The 21,281-nt window shown below is 37.0% G+C and overlaps 1 protein-coding gene across 1 annotated transcript in view; it reads left to right on the forward strand.

Moving 5' to 3' along the window:
* Window positions 1-5,885: 5,885 nt before the first annotated feature.
* LOC307192973 (AN1-type zinc finger protein 6-like) overlaps window positions 5,886-21,281 on the forward strand; it is a gene marked incomplete at both ends in the record, with an annotated part of 103,160 nt that continues 87,764 nt past the window's right edge. The window contains 1 exon segment of the mRNA XM_079934348.1: window positions 5,886-5,930. Within this exon segment, the coding sequence (XP_079790474.1) occupies window positions 5,886-5,930 (45 nt within the window).

Below are 21,281 nucleotides of genomic sequence, written 5' to 3' on the forward strand. Positions count from 1 at the left end.
CTTAGCCTATGGACTGAGTTGTGTTTGCTCTCACACCTTATTTCAGAAGAGGAGGCCATTGTGGGGAGTGGTGAAATACCAGTAGAACACTGAACAGAAGGTTAGGAAAAGGAGGTTTCATTGCCTCTTGCAAACTGAAGACTATTCAGACTTTCTGAATTATCCACAAACAGGCCTGCCAACCAGGGACTAGTTAAGAGGCCCATGCTGTGTGACTGGAAGAAGCAGCTCTTGAGAGCCAATTTATTCAAAACTGTGTTCTCCGCTAGTTAAAGCCAAAGCCCCAGAAGCAGAGACAGCCTGCGGGGGGGAGGATGCCTGGGCCACGACACGGAGGAGAAAGGGAAGCGCTGACAGAGTGGGTGCAAGTGTTAACGTCAAGCTTCGCCGCTGTGCCCGAGGCTTCACCAAAACGGACACCAGAGGCTGTGAAAATCAGCAGACTCAAGTACACCCACTTCTTTCTCCCACTCTTTGCGAAGGTGGTACCCCCCTCAAGAATAACAACTCTCCACAAGTCTTCATTATAATAATAGAATGTCCTCCACAGATCACATCGGATTAGCACAAACATTCACAGTACAAGAGACTTCCAAGCTTCATTCGCAATGGGCAGTGGGTGACACCAGAACATTCCCTTCTTCACAGTCACTCCGAAAATACAATCCATGCCTCAGAGCCCTGCTACTCAGTGGGAAATTCACACCAGCAACATCTGCGTTATCTGAAAAGTTCCAAGGGCAGAATCTTGAACTGCACCTCAGGCCTACTGAATCAGAAGCTGATGTTAACAACGTGTTCAAGTGACTTACATGACCATTAAGATTATAGCAGTAGTGTCTTACAGTAATTATTCTCAAACTTTGCACATTAGATTCACCTAGAGAGGTTTTTAAACATACTTATGTGAAAGTGGTACCTCAATACCATATACTTCCGTTATTAGTATTTGTTTTAATCCCCAAGTGATTCCAATTTTGCAGACAAGTTTGAGGATCAGAGCCTTAAAGAATAATAACCACATGTGCATTCATATGGAAACACGCCCCCAAACTTTGCATTACTGATTACCACTTAGGTTTTCCCGGTAACTTAGATATTGAAAATGGCGATAAATCCCATCACATAAAATGCAGGTGTAAATTTCCAAATTCTGATGATATTAAACAATTTCTAAAATTTCAATGATATTCATTTTATTTGCAACAGATCTATACCCGACACATGGTCAGAGAAATCCAGAAAGACTGATGAGTCTTGCCACCCAGAAATGTCAACAATTCTTTGTTTTTAAATACTGTTTATAGTTCAAGGTTGCTTTTTAGATTTCCTCTTTCTTATTTCTCAAATCATCACTCAATAAAAGAGATAAAGAATCTTAACTATGCTCCATATTTCTAGGCATGATGATTACAAATGTTTTGCAAGTTAGCTTCAGGAGCTGAAAAGATTTCTTGGTGTCACGTGATACGTTGTTGAATCAACAAGATTGACTGGTCTCCTGGTTGGTGTTTAGTGAATCAATCATTCTCACTGCACGCTGGATAAGATTGAAAGAAATTTTTCTTTTATTCATTGGAAGGCTATTTTGTGATATTAAGAACAAAGAAAATCAACTCTCCAGGGAACCAGAGTCAATCTTCCAAAATGTAACACATCCCTTAGCAGGAAAAAAAAAAGTGTCAGATGAGAAGCAAATTGGCTAAATTGGTTGAAACATCTCTTTAAAATTAAGTTTACATACTAAAGGGAAGATAAAAGGAATAAGTGCATCATTTTCTAACACACAAGTATCTTCTGATTTTCAACTGTTTCACATTTCATTATGTTCCCTTCTTACATTTTTAGCAATTTTGGTTATCAGCAGCAGAAAATGAAATCAAACTGACTTGAGAAGAAGATGAATTTATTGGTGTACATAACTAAAATATTCAGGGGTGTCTGGCTTCAGGCACTGTTGTATACATATCCTCAGATTATGCCAGAGTTGGTCTTCCTCCATCACCAGGCCAAGTTTTTCTCTGTGCTGCCTTAAATTTTAGTTAAATTTTCACTTCATAATGGGTCATTGTATTCAATAAATTCCCAGTATATACTTCACTGACTTGGCCTGTTTCAGTTGCCCATCCCTGAATCAGATTCCTTGGTGAAGGAGACGTTCATTGGAAATATCTGGGTTCTAGCTGAAGATGGGGCCAACTTTGTTTAAACCACATACAGTGAGAAGAGGGGAATGGAATTTCCCCAAAGAATAAACAAAGGTTTGAGGTCAGAAAAGGGAATATAAATTCTGGAGAGGCAAAACAATACTCCACAAAGGCCCTTACATTATTTGCCTTTAAAACAAATGCATGATATAACAATTATCTTTGAAAAGTCAGGAGAAATAGGCTTGGAGAATAATCAATTTCTGCATCTTTATTTGTCTCCTGTGGCATGCGCATTCAACATGTATATGTTGTATCAACCTCATTTGAGGAAAGAGAAAGTGTCTGATGTTCCCAACCACAAATCCCAGGAGTACCACAGTCCATAAAGAGGAAACCAGGGACAAGGGAGGATGAGACATTCAGGCACGCTGTGGTAAGCCTTACTCACTAAGTGTTTCTTTATTTTGTAGGATGTCTTGTTGCATTGTGAAATCCATCTCTTTTGAGCATGGCCAAGTGCTAAATTTTATGTGTACTACCTCCTTTATACACCTATTGTTGATATGAAGATGCTTACACTTTTTTTTTTTTTTTTTTTTTTTTGCCATCTCCATGTGAATTCCCTTCCTCCCCTTGGAAGTCCCCAGCCCCTACCCGTCCCCTTCTTTCAGATGACGTATAAGCCTCAACTGTCTAACTTGTCCTTGGATCTCATTTTTCTTACGGGGGCCCTATAGGCATGTGATTAAACATGCTTCCTTCTGTTAATCTGTCTCATATCAATTTAATTCTTAGACTAGCCAAAAGTCACTAGAAAGGGTAGAGGAAAATGTTTTCCTTCCCCAACATCAGATTATAAATATCTTGTCTCGACTTATCCCTTAAATTCTGGTATTGTTACACTAACCTCTTTGGAATTAACCACACACCTATTTTTTAAAAGTTCTGAGAATAAAATCTCAAACTGCAAAATAGGGCTCCCCTGGCCACATTAACCTTCAAAGGTAAAGAGAACTGCTGCTTAAAGCGGCACCAGAGACATACTTGTTTAAATGAAGATGCCTCTTTCCCACTTCCCTTCTGCTTTCTGCTGGTCACTATAGCAACGAGAACAGGGGAGATTCACAACCAGGACACATGCACTCCAGCATGACAAGTTCAATTTAAATCTAGATCAGCAACGTAACCAAAAAAAAAAAAAAAACACCAAAAAACTCTGGGAAACAAAATGAGTGCACACATACACCATCAGAAGATCACCGCACTTTGCTGTGGCATTCCAAGAGTGACACTGTTTCAAGAAAACCTTTGGGATTAAGAGTGGGAAGAGCTCAAACATTTTCATTAAGGCATCACTTTGTCAAATCCCTCCTGGGCATTCTGGATCCCTTGAATCTCAGGCAGGCTTAACACAGTGTCCTTTCTTAGCACTTGGAGATTTTTTTGCCCTTAAGGTAGAGTGATGATGTTGCCAATAACACTGAGTGAACGAACAGAATTTTGAATATTGAGCTATAGGGTGGAATACTCATATATTCCAAGTAAGGAACCAGCACGATATCACCAAAGGAAAAAAGAATGGGATTTTTTTCTTTTTTTGTCCTATCAAAGTTTTAAAAATATAGTTAGAATAATATTTAGAGCCAGAGATATATTTCAAGATTGAAATCACAAAGCGCAAAAGAGAAACAATGAGCTGTTTCCTAGTGGGATTAAAAGTCGTTATTTGGGATAGATTATTTCCTGATTTTTATCATTGCAAACTGTTAAAGAAAATGATGTTTATTAGAGCTTTCTTTTCTTAGACTTTGCTATAGCTATACCTCAGGTTAAGGAGCTTGGGAATTGAATTTCTTACTCTCATAAACTCAAAGTTCTAAAGGTGACTTCAATACAGATAACCGTGGATTAGTTTTTGTGTAGAACCAAATTTAAGATATTTTAGGCAACTGATGCCATGATTTTTTAAATTCTTCTAGGAAAAATAAGACAAAATTTATAACTCCCCATTCCTTTCAAGAAGGCAGTTTATTCTTTTTTTTTTTTTTTTTGCGGTGCGCGGGCCTCTCATTGTTGTGGCCTCTCCCGCTGCGGAGCACAGGCTCCGGACGCGCAGGCTCAGCGGCCATGGCTCACGGGCCCAGCCGCTCCGCAGCATGTGGGATCTTCCCGGACCAGGGCACGAACCCGTGTCCCCTGCATCAGCAGGTGGACTCTCAACCACTGCGCCACCAGGGAAGCCCGCAGTTTATTCTTATACCCAATTTAATTTCTCATTTGCATATGAAGGCCATTCTTTCCCAGCAAATGACAAGACTTTATAACTGTGCCTGTCCTGCTATGTGCTTACATTTCAAACATTCCTGAAAGGTCCTGGAGTTATATTTCTGTTTATTTTTCTCCAGGAAAGCTTTTCTAATTCTAAAAATGTTTCTTAAAATTGATTTTATGCTTTACTTTTTTTAACCAATTTGGGGTCTCTCTTTTGGTTCAGCGTAACTTTGTAAATTAGGATGTACCAAAAAGGAATACAGAGTTTAATAAAATGCAAAGCAAATAGAACCTTTTAAATCCCTATTCATGTAAGCTTGGTATTATATTACTTAAAGGCATGTGTATATACATATATATATACACACACATATGTAACGTTATCATACATATATTAAAATATATGTATATTAAAATATATTAAAGAAGTAGCCAGGGTTTAAGTAATAAAAGACTCTGGCTAGCTTTTTAATGAGCTTAGATTCTTTGGAATTTAACCCATAGTTTTTCCTTAAATTGTCTTCATCTACACTCATATAAATGGCAAGTTACTTATCCTTTATATGTGACAAAAATGACAAAGCCCTCTAGGCCCAAGACCAACAACGATGTAGGGAATTCGCTAGAGTTCAGATTCTTAAGTTGTAAGTGTGATGATGGTTCATCATAATGAACCATAAGATATTAAAGAAAGGTCTTTGACTAAGAATAACATAAGCATGTGGTGTTTACCACAGGACATCCATCTGACGTGGATTTGAAAAGCTTTTACCATGAGGGCTTTGTAAAGATAAATTTATAGAAATTTCAAGTTAATGTCTCCCTTCATGTACAGAATGAAAAAAAAATGAGAAAAATAGAAAAGTACCTGAGCTTTCTAATGTCTCCCCTTTTATATACAATTCAGGCATGTATACAATAAAACTTCTGAACATTAAGTTACATGGAAAATGATACTTTCGTGTCCAATTCCAAGACATATATTTAGATGAATTTTTTTAAAGCCAAATATATATTTTATGTATATTTGGCTCCCCTATTAACTTCAGGTTAATTTTGGAAACTGCTATAAATCTAAAAGGTAACCATTGGCTTAGATACATATGTTTTGAAGATTAAGCAGGTTTTCAACAGCTTAAAATGAAAATATCAATAAATAATGAAACAAACAAACAAAGCTCCAGGGTCCTACAAAGCACACAACGTCAAAACAACTTATTTTGAAAACAACTGAAATTAGTGTTATAGAATATGTAGGCCCACACTTATTTCATAGAGAAAACAACAAGCCAGCCCAAATAACCTGTCTGTAAAATCCCTAAGAGAACACCCCTGCATCATTTGTGGAAAAGATAACTTTTAACCAGAGATCAGTTGATTTATTTTATCTGATAAAATAAAGAACCAATTTGATATTGATGTACAGGGTCAGGCATGAGGCCCAGGTTGAAACTATTAGGCGAAATGACATTTGGTGTTTATCGGTGGTTAAATGACTGTCCTTCACAGGTAAGTCAGGAATAGGCATCTCTTCTACCACTCAGAGTGAGGCAAGTGAGGTACCTGCCTTGAGCAGAAAGTTTAAGGAGAAGTCAAAATTATCAGTGATCAAAACAAACATTGCTTTAATGCATTGTTTTTAAAAATCAAATTAATAACAAAAATCCATGGAACCACAAATATCACATTTTTAAATAAAGAGAGAATCTGTATTGATTCCAACTTACTATTGACAACAGTTAACCATTTGGTCTGTGAAAACTTTTTTTTTAAAGATCTTTAAGGTCCACTCTTTTTCCACTCTACATTTTGAGAAAGGGGAAATGAGTACTACACTTTTTCATGTAGACTTTATTTTATTATTCCATGGTTAACTAAGAAATATTTCCATTTCAGCCTCATTGTATAGCAACATATAATTGAGTATGTTGCCTTATAAATATACTCCTCCCTGGTAGTTCATTTTAGATGCCAGGAATGGGAGTCACCCTGAGCATCCACTCTTCCCTGAACATTAACTCAAGACTTACAATGGACCAGGTACTGTGAATGTGCCTTATACAGACTAAACTGCTCGATTGAATTGAAAGTCAGGGTAACAGCACTGGTGGTGCCCATTTTCAATCTTTCTTTGATAATCCCAGTTATGTACTCAAAGCTTATCATCTTTCGAATTTGTTGAAGTCAGCTACAGAATAGTGTTTATAGCATTTTTTTTTTTGTATAAACCTATATGTTAACAATGGTTGCCTGCAATTCATGGGATGATGAGTGTTGTCTTTTTCTATTCCTTCTCCCTTTGTTTTAATTGCTATATAATACACGTGAATTACAGGGATGCATTTTTAAAAATTCAAAAGGAAGATACTTTGAAAGAAATTGCAGAATATATGCAAACCCAGTGTTTAATATTAAACACCACTATATTTACCTGAGCCAAAATGTAATCTCTCCATCATATTTCTAAATGACTTAGCTTATGTTCTTTGAGATTCTCAAAAGTAAGAAGAATCATCTTGCTAAAGTAGATGATGTCTCTCTGGTTTTTTTTCTTTAAAACATTTTTTTCCTTTATATATAGAAACAAAGAAGACAAAAATTATACACCCAATTCATGGAAAAATCTACTCTACCTTAGCAATTTATGCTTTTCCAAAGACACTGCCTCTGCTTGCTACTTGGGAAAAAAGAATATTAAGTAGAGGTGCAAGAAAAATTTATACCTCATTCACCCATTTCTCCCACTCCCAGCCCCTACCTGGGGCACCTACCAATATGTACTATCCATGAGCAAGCTCTTTCTTTCCCCCAGATTCTACATATAAGAGAAATCCTATAGTATTTGTCTTTCTCTGACTTATTTCATTTAGCACAATACCCTCAAGGTCCATCCACACTATCATAAATGGCAAGATTTCATTCTTTTTTTTTTTACGGTGAATTTTAGATAGATAGATAGGTAGGTCGATAGATAGATAGATAACTAGATATCACATATTTTAGTCATTCATCCATCAATGGATACTTAGGTTGCTTCCATATCTAGGCTATCGCAAATAATGCTGCAATGAACATGGGGGTGCGTATTACCTTCTGGGGTTAGTGTTTTCATTTTCTTTGGATAAAAACCCAAATGTGGAATTGCTGGGTCATATGGTAGTTTTATTTTTTGAGGACACTTCAAGCTATTTTTCATAGTGGTAGTACCACTATGTTTACATTCTTGCCAGCCGTGTACAAGGGTTTGCTTTTCCCCACAGCCTCACCAACTTTTGTTATTTCTTGTCTTTTGGAGAATGGCGATTCTGATAGGTGTGAGGTAACATCTCATTACGGTTTTCATTTGCAGTTCTCTGATAATTATGTTAATCAACTTTTCATATATCTGTTGGCCATCCATATGTCTTCTCTGGAAAAATGTTTATTCAGTTCTTCTGTCCATTTTTTAATTGGATACCTTGTTTCTTTACTACTGAGTTTTATGAGTTTTTTATGTATTTTGAATATTAGCCCTTTATCAGATGTATGATTTGCAAATACTTTTTTCCATTCTGTAGGTTGCCTTTGCATTTTGTTGATGAGTTCATTTGCTGTACAGAAGCTTTTCAGTTTGATGTAGTTCCACTTATTTATTTTTGCTTTTGTTTCCTTTGCTTTTGGTGTCAAATTTTAAAAAATCATAGCCAAGACCTATATCAAGGAGTTACCACCTATGTTTCCTTCGAGGAATTCTAAGATTGCGATTCTTACATTCAGGTCTTTAATCCATTTTAATTTTTGTGTATGCCATAAGATCACTTATGATGTAAATGATCGAGTTACATTCTTTTGCATGTGGTTGTCCAGTTTTCCTCACACCATTTATTGAAGAGACTGTCTTTTCCCCACTGTATAGTCTTGTATCCTTGGTTGTAAATTAACTGACCATATATGTGGGGGGTTATTTCTGGGCTCTTTATTCATTTCCATTGGTCTATGTGTCTGCTTTTATGCCAATACCATATGGTTTGATTACTATAGCTTTGTATTATACTTTAAAATAATTTTATAGTTTTTGATTACTATAGCTTTGTATTATAGGGAGCATGATGCCTTTGGCTTTGTTCCTCTTAAGATTGCTTTGGTTATGCAGGATCTTTTGTGGTTCCATGCAATTTTAGGATTATTTGTTCTATTTCTTTAAAAAATGCCATTGGGGCTTCCTTGGTGGTGCAGTGGTTGAGAGTTCGCCTGCCGATGCAGGGGACACGGGTTCGTGCCCCGGTCCAGGAAGATCCCACATGCCACGGAGCGGCTGGGCCCGTGAGCCATGGCCGCTGAGCCTGCGCATCCGGACCCTGTGCTCCGCAATGGGAGAGGCCACAACAGTGAGAGGCCCACGTAATGCAAAAAAAAAAAAAAAAAATGCCATTGGAAATTTGATTGGGATTGTATTGAATCTGTAAACTACTTTGGGTAGTATAGACATTTTAACAATATTAATTCTTCCAATCTATGAGCACAAAATATCTTTCCATTTATTTGTATAATCTTTGATTTCTTTTCATTAATGTTTTGTAGTTTTCAATATACAGGTCCTTCATTAAATTTATTCCTAGGTATTTTTTGGTGCAGCTGTACATGGGATTGTTTTCTTTATTTCTCTTTCGGATAGTTGCTATTAGTGTATAGAAACACAAAAGACTTTTGTGTACTGATTTTGTATCCTGCAACTTTACTAAATTTATTAGTTCTAACAGTCTTTTTGATAGGATTTTCTATGTATAATATCATGTCACTTGCAAATAGTGACAGTTTTACTTCTTCCTTTCCATTTTAGATGCTTTGTATTTCTTCTTCTTGCCTAATTGCTTGGGACTTACACTGATATGTTGAACAGAAGTGAAGAGTGTACATCCTTGTCTTGTTCTGACCTTAGAGGAAAGGCTCTTAGCTTTTCACCATTAAGTATGGCAGTGCTGGATTTATCATGAACCTGTCTTCTGCTGCAGTGACAGGCTGATGTTCCAGATAGTAGGTGTGCTGTTAGCATCTTTAGATCTCTGAGGAAATTTAAGCCCTGGCAAAACCAAGACTAACCTGTATCATTATCAAGAAACAAATCTTTCTAGTTTTAAACCACTAAAGTTTTTCAGTTGTTTGTTAGTACAGTGTAAACTTGCCCAAACTGACAAACTCTGTGGTTCTCTCTACATGGAATTCCTTTCCTCTGTGTCTCTTGGGTGAAAGCCTATTTACCCTTTAAAGTCTTGCTGAAATGCTATCACCCTTCTCTGATGTCTTTTCTACTCTACAACTAGAATCCTTGTTCCTCTTATCTGTATCTCTTAGAAGTGTGTATGTGTGTGTGTGTCTGTGTTGTGTGTATACTGACACATGCATCATACTATGCTACAGATATTTGTTTATTTAAGGTTATTTATATAACCCTGGCTAAATTGTGAGTTACTCAAGGACAAATCTACACTGCAGTAGCAAAGAATAGTTTTCTCTCCTGCTTCCTTTTCATGACTGAACTATCTCCCCTCACATTTTAGAAAGACCCAACCTGCCCAACTAGAGGGTACATTTTGAAAACTTCCTTTAAGCCAAGTGCAAATAGGTTCTTACCAAGGGACTGTAAGTCTAACTGGTACTTGCAATGTCTCTGTCATCTCCTGTAAAGAAAATTGTCTGCCTTCCATTTCCTCCTTCCCACTTTCAGTGGGCTAGAATGTGGATGTGGTGGGAAGCCAGCATCAACTATGTGAAATAGGACAATATTTTGGAGCATGGGCTGGTAAAGTATGGCTCGTAAACCAAATCTAGCCTGCGACCTGTTTTTGTAAATAAAACTTTATTAGAACATAGCCACACCATCTATTTACATTTTGCCTATGGATGCTTTTGTACTACAGTTGCAGAGTTGAAGAGTTGCATCATAGACTATAAGTACCTCAATGTCTAAGATTTACTCTCTGGTCTTTTATAGAAAAAATGGTGCCAGCCCCTACCCTAGAGGATGGTGGTGTAAAAAGAAAGAAAGTACCTAGATCCTGAATGGCCTGGTGGAGGAAAACTGCTTCCTCCTGATGGACGAGCTGCCTACTTCTACACAGTTATCAGGGAGAGAAATAATTGCCCCCTTGTCTGAGCCACCGTATTATCGGGCTTAGGGTACCCTGTACTAAATCTCAGGGCACATGTGAAGTATTTATAACAAACTAATACATGCACCTAACTCATTTTTGTGCCACATAGGTGTTATATAAGTGTATGCTGAGTTTTCTTGAAAGAAAATTTTTCCATAAAGTTTGATGATGAGAATACTATAGCCTTATAACAGTAACATAGTAGGGCTGGGCATTACATGAATGAACATGGATGCGTTTTCTTATTCATATGTAAATGAAATTTTAGAAAGAATTCTAACCACATACTCCTTGGAATGTGCAATTATCAAATGTAAACTGGAGACAGGAAAGGATAGGTTCGAGTCCAAGCTCAATTTCTACTAGCTATGTTTTTTGTTTTCTTTTTTTTGCGGTACACGGGCCTCTCACTGCTGTGGCCTCTCCCGTTGCGGAGCACAGGCTCCGGACGCGCAGGCTCAGCGGCCATGGCTCACGGGCCCAGCCGCTCCGCGGCATGTGGGATCTTCCCGAACCGGGGCACGAACCCACGTCCCCTGCATCGGCAGGCGGACTCTCAACCACTGCGCCACCAGGGAAGCCCTAGCTATGTGTTTTGAATTATCACGTGGATCATCACTATCAACCTTCCTGGATTATTGTGGAGATAAATGAGATATCAGAAAGTACCTAAGAAAAAGTAGGAGCTCTTCAGAAATCATTGGAAACAACATCACGTTTGGATTCAAGTTCGGCTGATTAATCAAATATCAAACCAGAAGTATTCTGGGGCTGCACTCCCATATTGAGGGTCCAATTGGCTTCTTTGTGTGCTGTCAGCTTCAAAGGATGGCTTCTGTTTTGTGGTCTGAAATGGCTGTCTGGATCCTACTGCCATGTTCACTTTTCCAGTAAGTAAAGAAATGGCCATGTTCCTGTGCTCTGAAGGCCATGACTCAGAAGTTGCACACATGACTTTCTTTCTTAGCCCATTTGGGCTGCTATAACAACATACCACAGACTGGGAGCTTATCAACCACAAAAATTTATTTCTCACAGTTCTATAGGCTGGGAAGTGTAAGATCAAAGTGATCAAGTCCTGGTGAGGTAAAGTTCTGGTGAGGGTCTTCTTCCTGGTTCACGGGTGGCATCTCCTCGCTGTGTCCTCACATCACAGAAGGGGCCAGGGACTTCTGTGGGGTCTCTTTTATAAAATACTAATCCCCCTCATGAAGTCTCCACCCTCATGATCTAAGCACCTCCCAAAGGCCCCACCTCCTATAATACCATCATCTTCGGGTGTTAGGGTTTCAACATATATGTTTTAGGAGGACACAAACATACAGACCACTTTCCTTTGCAGGCCAGAGCAAGCATTTCTTTGTACGACCATGTCTCTGTTTGAAAGAGCACAGCGAGTAAATACAATTTTTAGCTGGGTGGCCATGTGCCCAATAACAATTTGGGAGCCCTATTACGAAAGGAGGATAGAATGGATCTGTGAGGAAACCAGCAGTTTCTGCCACAAACATTAACATAGGTGGAAATGTGAATTTTGTATCAATTGACTGTTTGATATTTCTCCATTATCTTTCTTTCTAGATCACTGAGCCATAAAATTACATGCATATGCTGAGAACTGTGTCACACTTGAGATAGTTAAGATGTAAAATCCCCATGAGGACAGCCAAAGGCAGGTGCATCCACCTTTCAGGGTACACGGCAAGGTTGCAATATAAAAATTAACCACTTCATGGCTGCAACAGAAATTGGTGCATAGGAAACAACTAAGCAGACAATTGTTGATTCAAGGAGTATGGGTAGAGTGAAAGAAACCGGGCATGAGGAGAAGGATAGAGAATGTACACTCTTACAATCAGACCAGGGTGTGAGGCGCCAAGAAGAAACAGGGGATGGGGGCAGGGGAGGGCCCAAGAAGAAGGCCTTGAGCTGTGGGAACACAGTGTGACCCAGGAAAACAGAAAATACTATTAGGGATTTGGATAGACATCCTGGAAGCTGCAAAGGACGATAAGTTTTCCCTTCTTCAAAAATAATACAGGCTCACTGTCAGTCACAGGATTAACACAGGTGAAAGAATTAAACAACAATGTTTGGGGGGCATGATTAAGCACTAAAATCAGCAGAACTTAAAATATTAGCTATTTTTAAAGAATATCTCTGGCTGATCGATTTGTAAAGAGTGAGCCAGAGAGAACACCGATCAAAGATACACTGATCTTTGTACTATGCACTGGCTTTAATGCTGCTATATTTACTTTTTATTTTTTCCAGCATCACTGTATCATTTTATTTATTTTTTTAACATCTTTATTAGAGTATAATTGCTTTACAATGGTGTGTTAGTTGCTGCTGAATAACAAAGTGAATCAGCTACACATATACATATAGCCCCATATCTCCTCCCTCTTGCGTCTGTCTCCCTCCCTCCCACCCTCCCTATCCCACCCCTCTAGGTGGTCACAAAGCACCCAGCTGATCTCCCTGTGCTATGCGGCTGCTTCTCACTAGCTATCTATTTTACATTTGGTAGCGTATATATGGCCATGCCACTCTCTCACTTCGTCCCAGCTTACCCTTCCCCCTCCCCATGTCCTCAAGTCCATTCTCTACCTCTGCGTCTTTATCCCTGTCCTGCCCCTAAGTCTTCAGAACCTTTTTTTTTTTTTAGATTCCATATATATGTTAGCATACGGTATTTGTTTTTCTCTTTCTGACTTACTTCACTCTGTAGGACAGACTCTAGGTCCATCCACCTCACTACAAATAACTCATTTTCGTTTCTTTTTATGGCTGAGTAATATTCCATTGTATATATGTGCCACATCTTCTTTATCGATTCACCTGTCGATGGACACTTAGGTTGCTTCCATGTCCTGGCTATTGTAAATAGTTCTAATGCTGCTATTTTCAAAATTCTTCCTCCAAGATATAGTCTGGACTTCTGTCACAAAAATTCTTATTCTAACCTTTCAACAAAAATCAAATGATGAAACATTTGTTGAATACTAAGTAATACGATCTGCTGTGTAGTGTGACCAATATATAGCTGTGGCATCTCAGATGATTAGGAAATAGGGCAGAAGGAGGAGGTCGGCTCCTACACAGGTGGCAATGCCACACTGTAACTCGATGCTAACCCTGATCTGCAGCAAGAAGCAGAGCCCACCGGACTGAGTTCCTTCTAACTGAGAGATTTCATGGGAAACGTAGCAGTTTAAAAAATCTCTTTAAGGAAGCAAAGATTTAAGAATCACTGTCGGTGGAATAGGAAGGCAAGAGCACGTGATGGCAACTCTGTGTATCAAAGAAAGAAGGGAAGGGAATACAGAGAGTATGTGGGAAAGAGACACACTCGTTACATTCTGTGCAACGGTCTGTCATACGTTTATTCCACCAACAGTAACATGCTTCCAACCGGGTCTCTATTCTGCATCTCCAGTGCCAGCACCTCAAGCTGAGCACCCAAGACTCTGTCATCTTCTATCCAGCAACTGTCGTGGCCTCCTGTGGGACGCCACTGTGATCCCTGCAATTCATTCTCCACACGACAGCCAGACTTCTTTTTAAAAGGCAAGCCCTATCCAATCTCTTTCCAGCTTAAAACCTTGCAACAGCTTCCTAACGTGAATAGGGGGGAAAGCTTATGTTCTTAACTGAACCTTTGAGGCCTTCAAGACTTGGCCTTCTCTAAACTCCCAACAAATGCATCCCAAGCTCACCTCTGCTCGTAACACTCCTTTCACACCGCTCCACATTGATTTCTTGCCTTACGACTCCTGAGCGTTCTGATCTCGCCCCTAGAAACAATTTTATTGGGCAAATTCTCACTCATCCTTTAGGTGACATCTTAGGTGTCACTTCCTCAGAAAAATGTCCCCTCCAATCTCAGTTGTGTTTTTTTTTTTTTGTTAAAATCTCTCACTAGTTTCTTATGCTTTTGTAGGATGTGTCCCAATTTGCGACATGTGTGATAACTGTCTAATATTTGTCTCCATGATGGCAATTAAACTCCATGAGGGGAGAAACCATGCTGATCTTATTAAATACCTTGTCCTCGATAAATGCCACTCAAAGGGTCTTCACTAAGTAAGTGAATTAATGCATGCATGAACGAGCAAATACTTAAGGACTTTCACCAAAGATGCAACCTAACATGATTTTAAAATCCTCCTGACGTTGTGTCTTTACAATGTACCAAGACACACTGAAACAACTACGTTTCTGTTTCAGGGTTTCTAAGGAGAAAAGTAAATAAAAATTCAGACAGGTAAATGAAAATATGGATTTTGAAGATTGCTCTGCTGATAAAAAGGTAATTATAGATAACAATCAAAGCACATACTTGAAGCGCTGTCTAAACAAATCATGCATTATCTAATTTATGCTGCATACAATGGCCACTATTACCATCCCCATTTGGTAACAGGGAAAGTGAGGCACAGAGCTCTGAGGTGATTTCCTCTAGATTGCCCAGCTGTTAGGACAGCAAGGCCTGGAAACCACAGAGGGTAGCTCTTGGTCATAATACCTCTTTGTTAGTTTGTCCTTTAAGGAAATATATTAAGTTGACAACGGTTTCTTCGAAATTTTAGATTTTTGCTGCCTGAAGTAATGTTTCCTCTACGATAGTTAAAATATGATCTTATCAATAGTAAAAAAAACAATATTATAGATTTTGAATACAATAAGACACATAGTTAAGTACAGTTTATATGTGAAAAGATAACGTCTATCATGTTAATTCTTTGAGACCATGAATAATCCCATTGTTTGGGGTTTTTTAAAAACTCTGTTAGTGAATTTCTAATGTTGGAAGGCATTAAGGATTCTTGTGAAATTATATCACATGTTACCCAAAATAATGGCACAAATTTAGAGAGAAAAATATCTGTCGGTAGTTCAGTAATTACACCAGATGGGTCCTGTTAAACAGAACTACTTGAAGAAGATTTAACTTTTTAGTAAAGAATATTATGGTAGTACACAATTTTATTTTTAATACAGTACTTTGGAATAACTTTTATATTCTAAACCATGCTTTTTTTGCCCAATATATATGAACCTAGAATATTATAGATAGAATTATCCTCTACTAAATCTTAATCTTGCTTTTACTTGGGACAACGCTTTCCGCATTACTAAAGAATGAAGGCAAACTTCTTTAAATTCAATCTGTGTTAAACCAATCCTAATCAATATCTTTTAGGTCTCTAACTTTTAATAAATGCATCAACTTGTCTCTTGAATGACATAATTTATACACTGATTTAAGTGACCTACATGGCAATAAATTACTATTTTAAACTTTTCTCTGTTAATTAATTTTGCTTCTTAATAGATGCTGAGAAGAGTTAGCATCCTACGTTTGGTATACAGACACACACGTACAAACCCCTACATGTGTAGATATACATATGTATATTTCAACTAACGTAATATGTATTCCAATGAATACATATAACCTAATGGTTAAAATCATGAGTTTTAAATAAAGATTATCTGCATTCCAATCCTGGATCCAAACCATCTATTAACTTTGTGGTTCTGTGGCTTAGTAAATTCATTTATAAAATGGAGATAATACAATTGCATATCTTATAGAGTTTTTGTAAAGATGAAATGTGATAAGACAAACTTTTAACAGAGGACTTACTCTTAGTGCATGTTCAATAAATATTAGCCATTGTAATATAAATATAAAGTATTTGAGCCTGTTATAACAGAACTTTAGAAATAATTTAATAAAAAGTGAAAAGATTTTCAACGCTATTATACTATAGGATTAGAAAAAATTTCAATATATTTATAAAGAGATTTTCTGATTTGTACTGAGACATTCATTTAAAGTAGCACTATTTCTCATTTTATACTGTATCTCTCATTTTGATTCATTTGTATCTTGTGATATAAAAGGAAAACTGTTGTAAACAACATTTCAACACGCACTGAAACTGTCTATCTAATCTCAATCCATCACTCACCGCTCTTAGTTAGAAATCAAAACCATTCTAAGAAAGCAATACTTACAATGAAGAGTGATACTTTAAGCCTTCCAGTAGGAAAGATTTATGCAAAAACACAAATCAGTATGCAGTGCAGGGTCTGAGGTTGGGTTTTACCAACTGGCACTCTGGAGCTGAGATTTTGGCATATAGAGTTTTCATTTGAGCAACAAAATGCATCTAATTGTGTAATTTGCATTCCTTAATCAATGCATGTAGAAAGCAAGAGTAAATAAAGAACGTTTTAATTTTTGAAGTGAAAAATGATTGGCTCTTGGAAAACACTGCCTTCCAAGAATCTTCTTGGTTAGAGTACATTAATGAAATTGTAGGAGAAATGAGAAATTGGGGTAAGTTGTTGATAGATGATGTAAATCAAAGAACTCTAAGCTACATACACCTTCGATGAATATTTGTATATTTGTGTATTCTTAAATATACCTCCCCCAATTTATCTTTTACTATTAAGTATACTTGTTTAATGTTGAATGAAATAATAACGGGATCATAGCTGGGCGTTTTATTAAATTTTTCCACTCACTCAAATCAGACAAATGCAACATTTACATTTGAATAATGTAAAGAATGTAAGAATTCTGTTATTGTTACCATCACTCTCAAAGCAAAACGGAACATATGTCCGAAAGTAAGTTTCTGGTATTTTCACTTCAAGAATTTCATACAGATAAATGCAGTTATTCATGTTTTGCACAAATATTTATTGTATATCAGTCATATGCACACATGAATTTAAGCTACTGATATTTCTTCCCTTATTTTTTTATGATGAACCAAAATGATGTTTAATAGAACATACTGTTATCTTCACACTAACCATTTTATCCTTCTTCCTTGATTTGAGCAACTATCCACCTTAAAAACTGCACTACCTTACATTCACTGCCCATATAGGTGTCCCTGCCAATAGATTCCAGCCTATGAGATGTAAACAGAAGTAATTGGAGGGAGTTTCCAACAAAGCTCTTTGTTAAAAAAAGAAAGAATTTATTATGAAAGAGCCTTTACCCCTTGGCCCAAACAGTCTTGCTACCTACATTCCATAATTACAATCCTATCTTAAAGATACAGAGAAGCAAGAATCAGGAGCCTTGTCTCCTAAAGGTTTTGTGAAACTATTTTATGAGACTTCAGCCACTGGACTTGTGCCATGAGAGAAAAATAAACCCAAATCTTCCTTAAGCCATTCTTACTTGGGTTTTCTGTTATGAATATAAAGCCATTCCAAAAATAATGTTTGGGGACCTACATTCCCAGATTCATTTTGTTAATGAACTGTATAAGTTATTTAAGTTTTATAAATTCATTATGGAATATAAGATCTTAAAAACATACTGCATATGTGAGAAAACCTACAGCCAATATTGCACTGAATGGTAAAACATGAAAAACTTTTCCCTTAAGATTAGGAACAAGCCAAGGATACTCACTTTCACCACTTCTATCAACATAATACTGGAAGTTTTAGTCAGAGCATTTAGGCAAGAGAAAGTAATTAAAAGCCAAAAGCAAAATTTTCTCTGTTCACAGATGACATTATCTTGTATGCAGAAGGCTTCAAGTTTACACATGTCTGGGCACTTACACACAGGCACAGACTGTTAGAGCTCACAGACAAATTCAGCAAAGTAGCAAGATAAAAACTGAACACACAAAAATCAGTTGCATTTTTATGCATTAACAATAACCAATGCAAAAAGGAAACCAAGAAAATTCCATTTACAGTAGCATCAAAAGAAGAAAATAATTAGGAACAAATTTAGCTACAGAGGCAAAAGATTTGTACAGTGAAAACTACAAAGCACTGCTGAAAGAAATTAAAGATCTAAATACATGCAAAGACATCTAGTATTAATGGATTGGAAGACTTAATATTGCTAAGATGGAAATACAACCAAAAACAATGTATAGACTCAATGCAATCTCTATCAAAATTCCAGTCATGTTTTCTGCAAAAACAGAAAAACACCTGAAAATTCATATGGAATCTCAAGGGACTCCAAATAGCCAAACAATTTTGAAAAGGAATAACAAAGTTAGAGGATTCACGATTCCTAACTTCAAAACTTACCACAAAGTGACAGGAATCAAAAGAGTGTGGTTCTGGCATAAGGACAGACACAAAGACCAAGGGAATAGAAAAGATCCCAGAAATAAACATTCACATATATTGTCAATTGATGTACAAAAACAGTGTCAAGAACAATAAGTGGGAAAGTGTACTCTTTTAATAGTTCTGGAAAAACTGGATATCCACATGCAAAAAAAAAAAAAAAAAAGAAAGAAAGAAAAAGTAGTCAGACCCTTACCTAACACCATGTACAAAAATTAATTCAAAATGGATCAAGACTTCAACTTAAGTGCTAAAACTAAAGAACCTGTAGCAGAACACATAGGGAAAATCTTCATGAGATTGAACTGGGCAATAATTGCTTTAATATAACACTAGACACACAGGGGAACCACAGAAAAACTGATAAACTGGATTTCATCAAAAGTTTAAAAACTTTCGTGCATTAAAAAAAAAAAACTATCAAGAGAATGAAAGGCAACCCATCTACCAAATGGGAGAAATATTTGCAAATAATATACCTGATAAGACATTAATATCCAGAATATATAAAGAATTCCTACAACTCATCCATAACAAAATAAACCAATCTAATTAAAAAATGAGCAAAGGACTTGAACAGACATTTATCCAAACAAGACACACAATGACAAACAAGCACATGAAACGATGCTTAACGTTGCTAGTCATTAAAGACGTGCAAATCAAGGCTACAAAGATATACCACTTCACATCAATTAGGATAGCTAGTACCAAAAAAGTCCAGAAAATAACAAATGTTGTGAGGATGTGGAAAAACTGTAATCCTTGTAAGTTGCTGGTGGGAATATAAAATGGTGCAGCCACTATGGAAAACAGTTTGGCAGTTCTTCGAACAATCAAACAGAATTATCATACGGTCCAGCAATTCTACTTCTATGTATACACCCAAAAAAACCTGAAAGCAAGGATTCAGCGAGATGCTTGTATACCAATGGCCATTGCAGTATTGTTCATAGCCAAAAGATGGAAGTAACCCGAATGTCTATCAACAGATGAGTGGATAAACAAAATGCAATATATCATTACAATGAAATATTATTCAGCCTTAAATAGGAAAGACATTCTTACATGTATTAAAACGTGGATCAACCTTGAACATACGCTACATGAAATAAGTCAGAAAAGGACAAATACTGTATGATTCCAATTATATGAGGTATCTTGAATAGGTAAATTAACAGAGACAGAAAGGGGAATAGGGCCGAGGGGAGAGAGACAATGGGGAAATTGTTGTTTAAAAAATAAAGTTTCTGTGTGGTATGATGAAAAGCTCTGAAAATGAATAGTAGTGATGATTGTACAACATGGTGAATATACTTAAAGCCAGTAAGTCATACACTTAAAGTATTTAAAATGGTAATGTTTATGTTACTTATATTTTACCACAGTTGTTAACAAGGTACTGCAAGGATATTACTTTTCATTGTATAATTATTTAAAAATATGTTTAAAATAATTTTTAAATGTAAATATATAATATTTATTTTACTTATCTAGGGAAACAATCCAAATGTTATAGTAATAATATAGTAATTTATTACCTAGAATCTTTAAAAAGATTGTAATGAAAAAAATATCAATTTAAGCTTATTATCATGGCATCCATCCTTATGCATTTTTCACATTAAAGAATCCAGGGCTTCCCTGGTGGCGCAGTGGTTGGGAGTCCGCCTGCCGATGCAGGGGACACGGGTTCGTGCCCCGGTCCGGGAAGATCCCACATGCCGCGGAGCGGCTGGGCCCGTGAGCCATGGCCGCTGAGCCTGTGCGCCCGGAACCTGTGCTCCGCAATGGGAGAGGCCACAACAATGAGAGGCCCACGTACCGCAAAAAAAAAAAAAAAAAGAATCCAAAAGCCATAGAGATTATATAGTTAAAACTAACTTACGCAAATCTAACAATAGTAGAGCAGGGATTTCAATCTAAAACAAATAAGTTTCTCCAACAACCTATGAGTATACAGGGACAGGATGAAATCTTAGGTAAGAATCCACTCACCAATTATGATGTCTAGCCTTGGAATTGTGAGCTAACATAAAAGTTATTTTGAAAATAAACTAAACTAACCCATATTGAATTTTATAAGATTTTCCTGTTTTTGCTTTATGTGTTTTACCTTAGTTGAGAGAAAAAGCACAGCAGTTAATGCTTAAAACTCAAGCGTTAGCCATATTATAAGGAACTCTAACGAGCATTCTACTTAATTTACTTTTTCTAATATGCACAGGCGAAATATCACAGCATCTGCAGAGGAAAGGAACGAAGAATGCAGAGTGTGGCCAATTCTATGATGTGCATTCAAAATCATTCTTTAAAGATCAGGAATACAATCACTGTGTTCTGGCGCCTCTGAATGTTAAGCTTCTTTTCTTCGATGGAAATCACGCAGTTTATCTCTGAATATTAAAGCAAACCTTGCTTTGGGAGAAAACGGATGCAAACTGTTTTTTCACACTTAGGATGGGACAGAAAGTAAAACAAGGGATGTTCAATCACCAAATTCAGGAAGGAAATGAATATCCTCAAAATATTACTTCTCCAGTACTCCAAATCCTCTTCATAATCAACATCGATTCTGCCAGTCTGAACACAA

Source organism: Stenella coeruleoalba (genome assembly GCF_951394435.1).
Source record: "Stenella coeruleoalba genome assembly, chromosome: 10".
In the NCBI taxonomy this organism is placed as follows: Eukaryota; Metazoa; Chordata; class Mammalia; order Artiodactyla; family Delphinidae; genus Stenella; species Stenella coeruleoalba.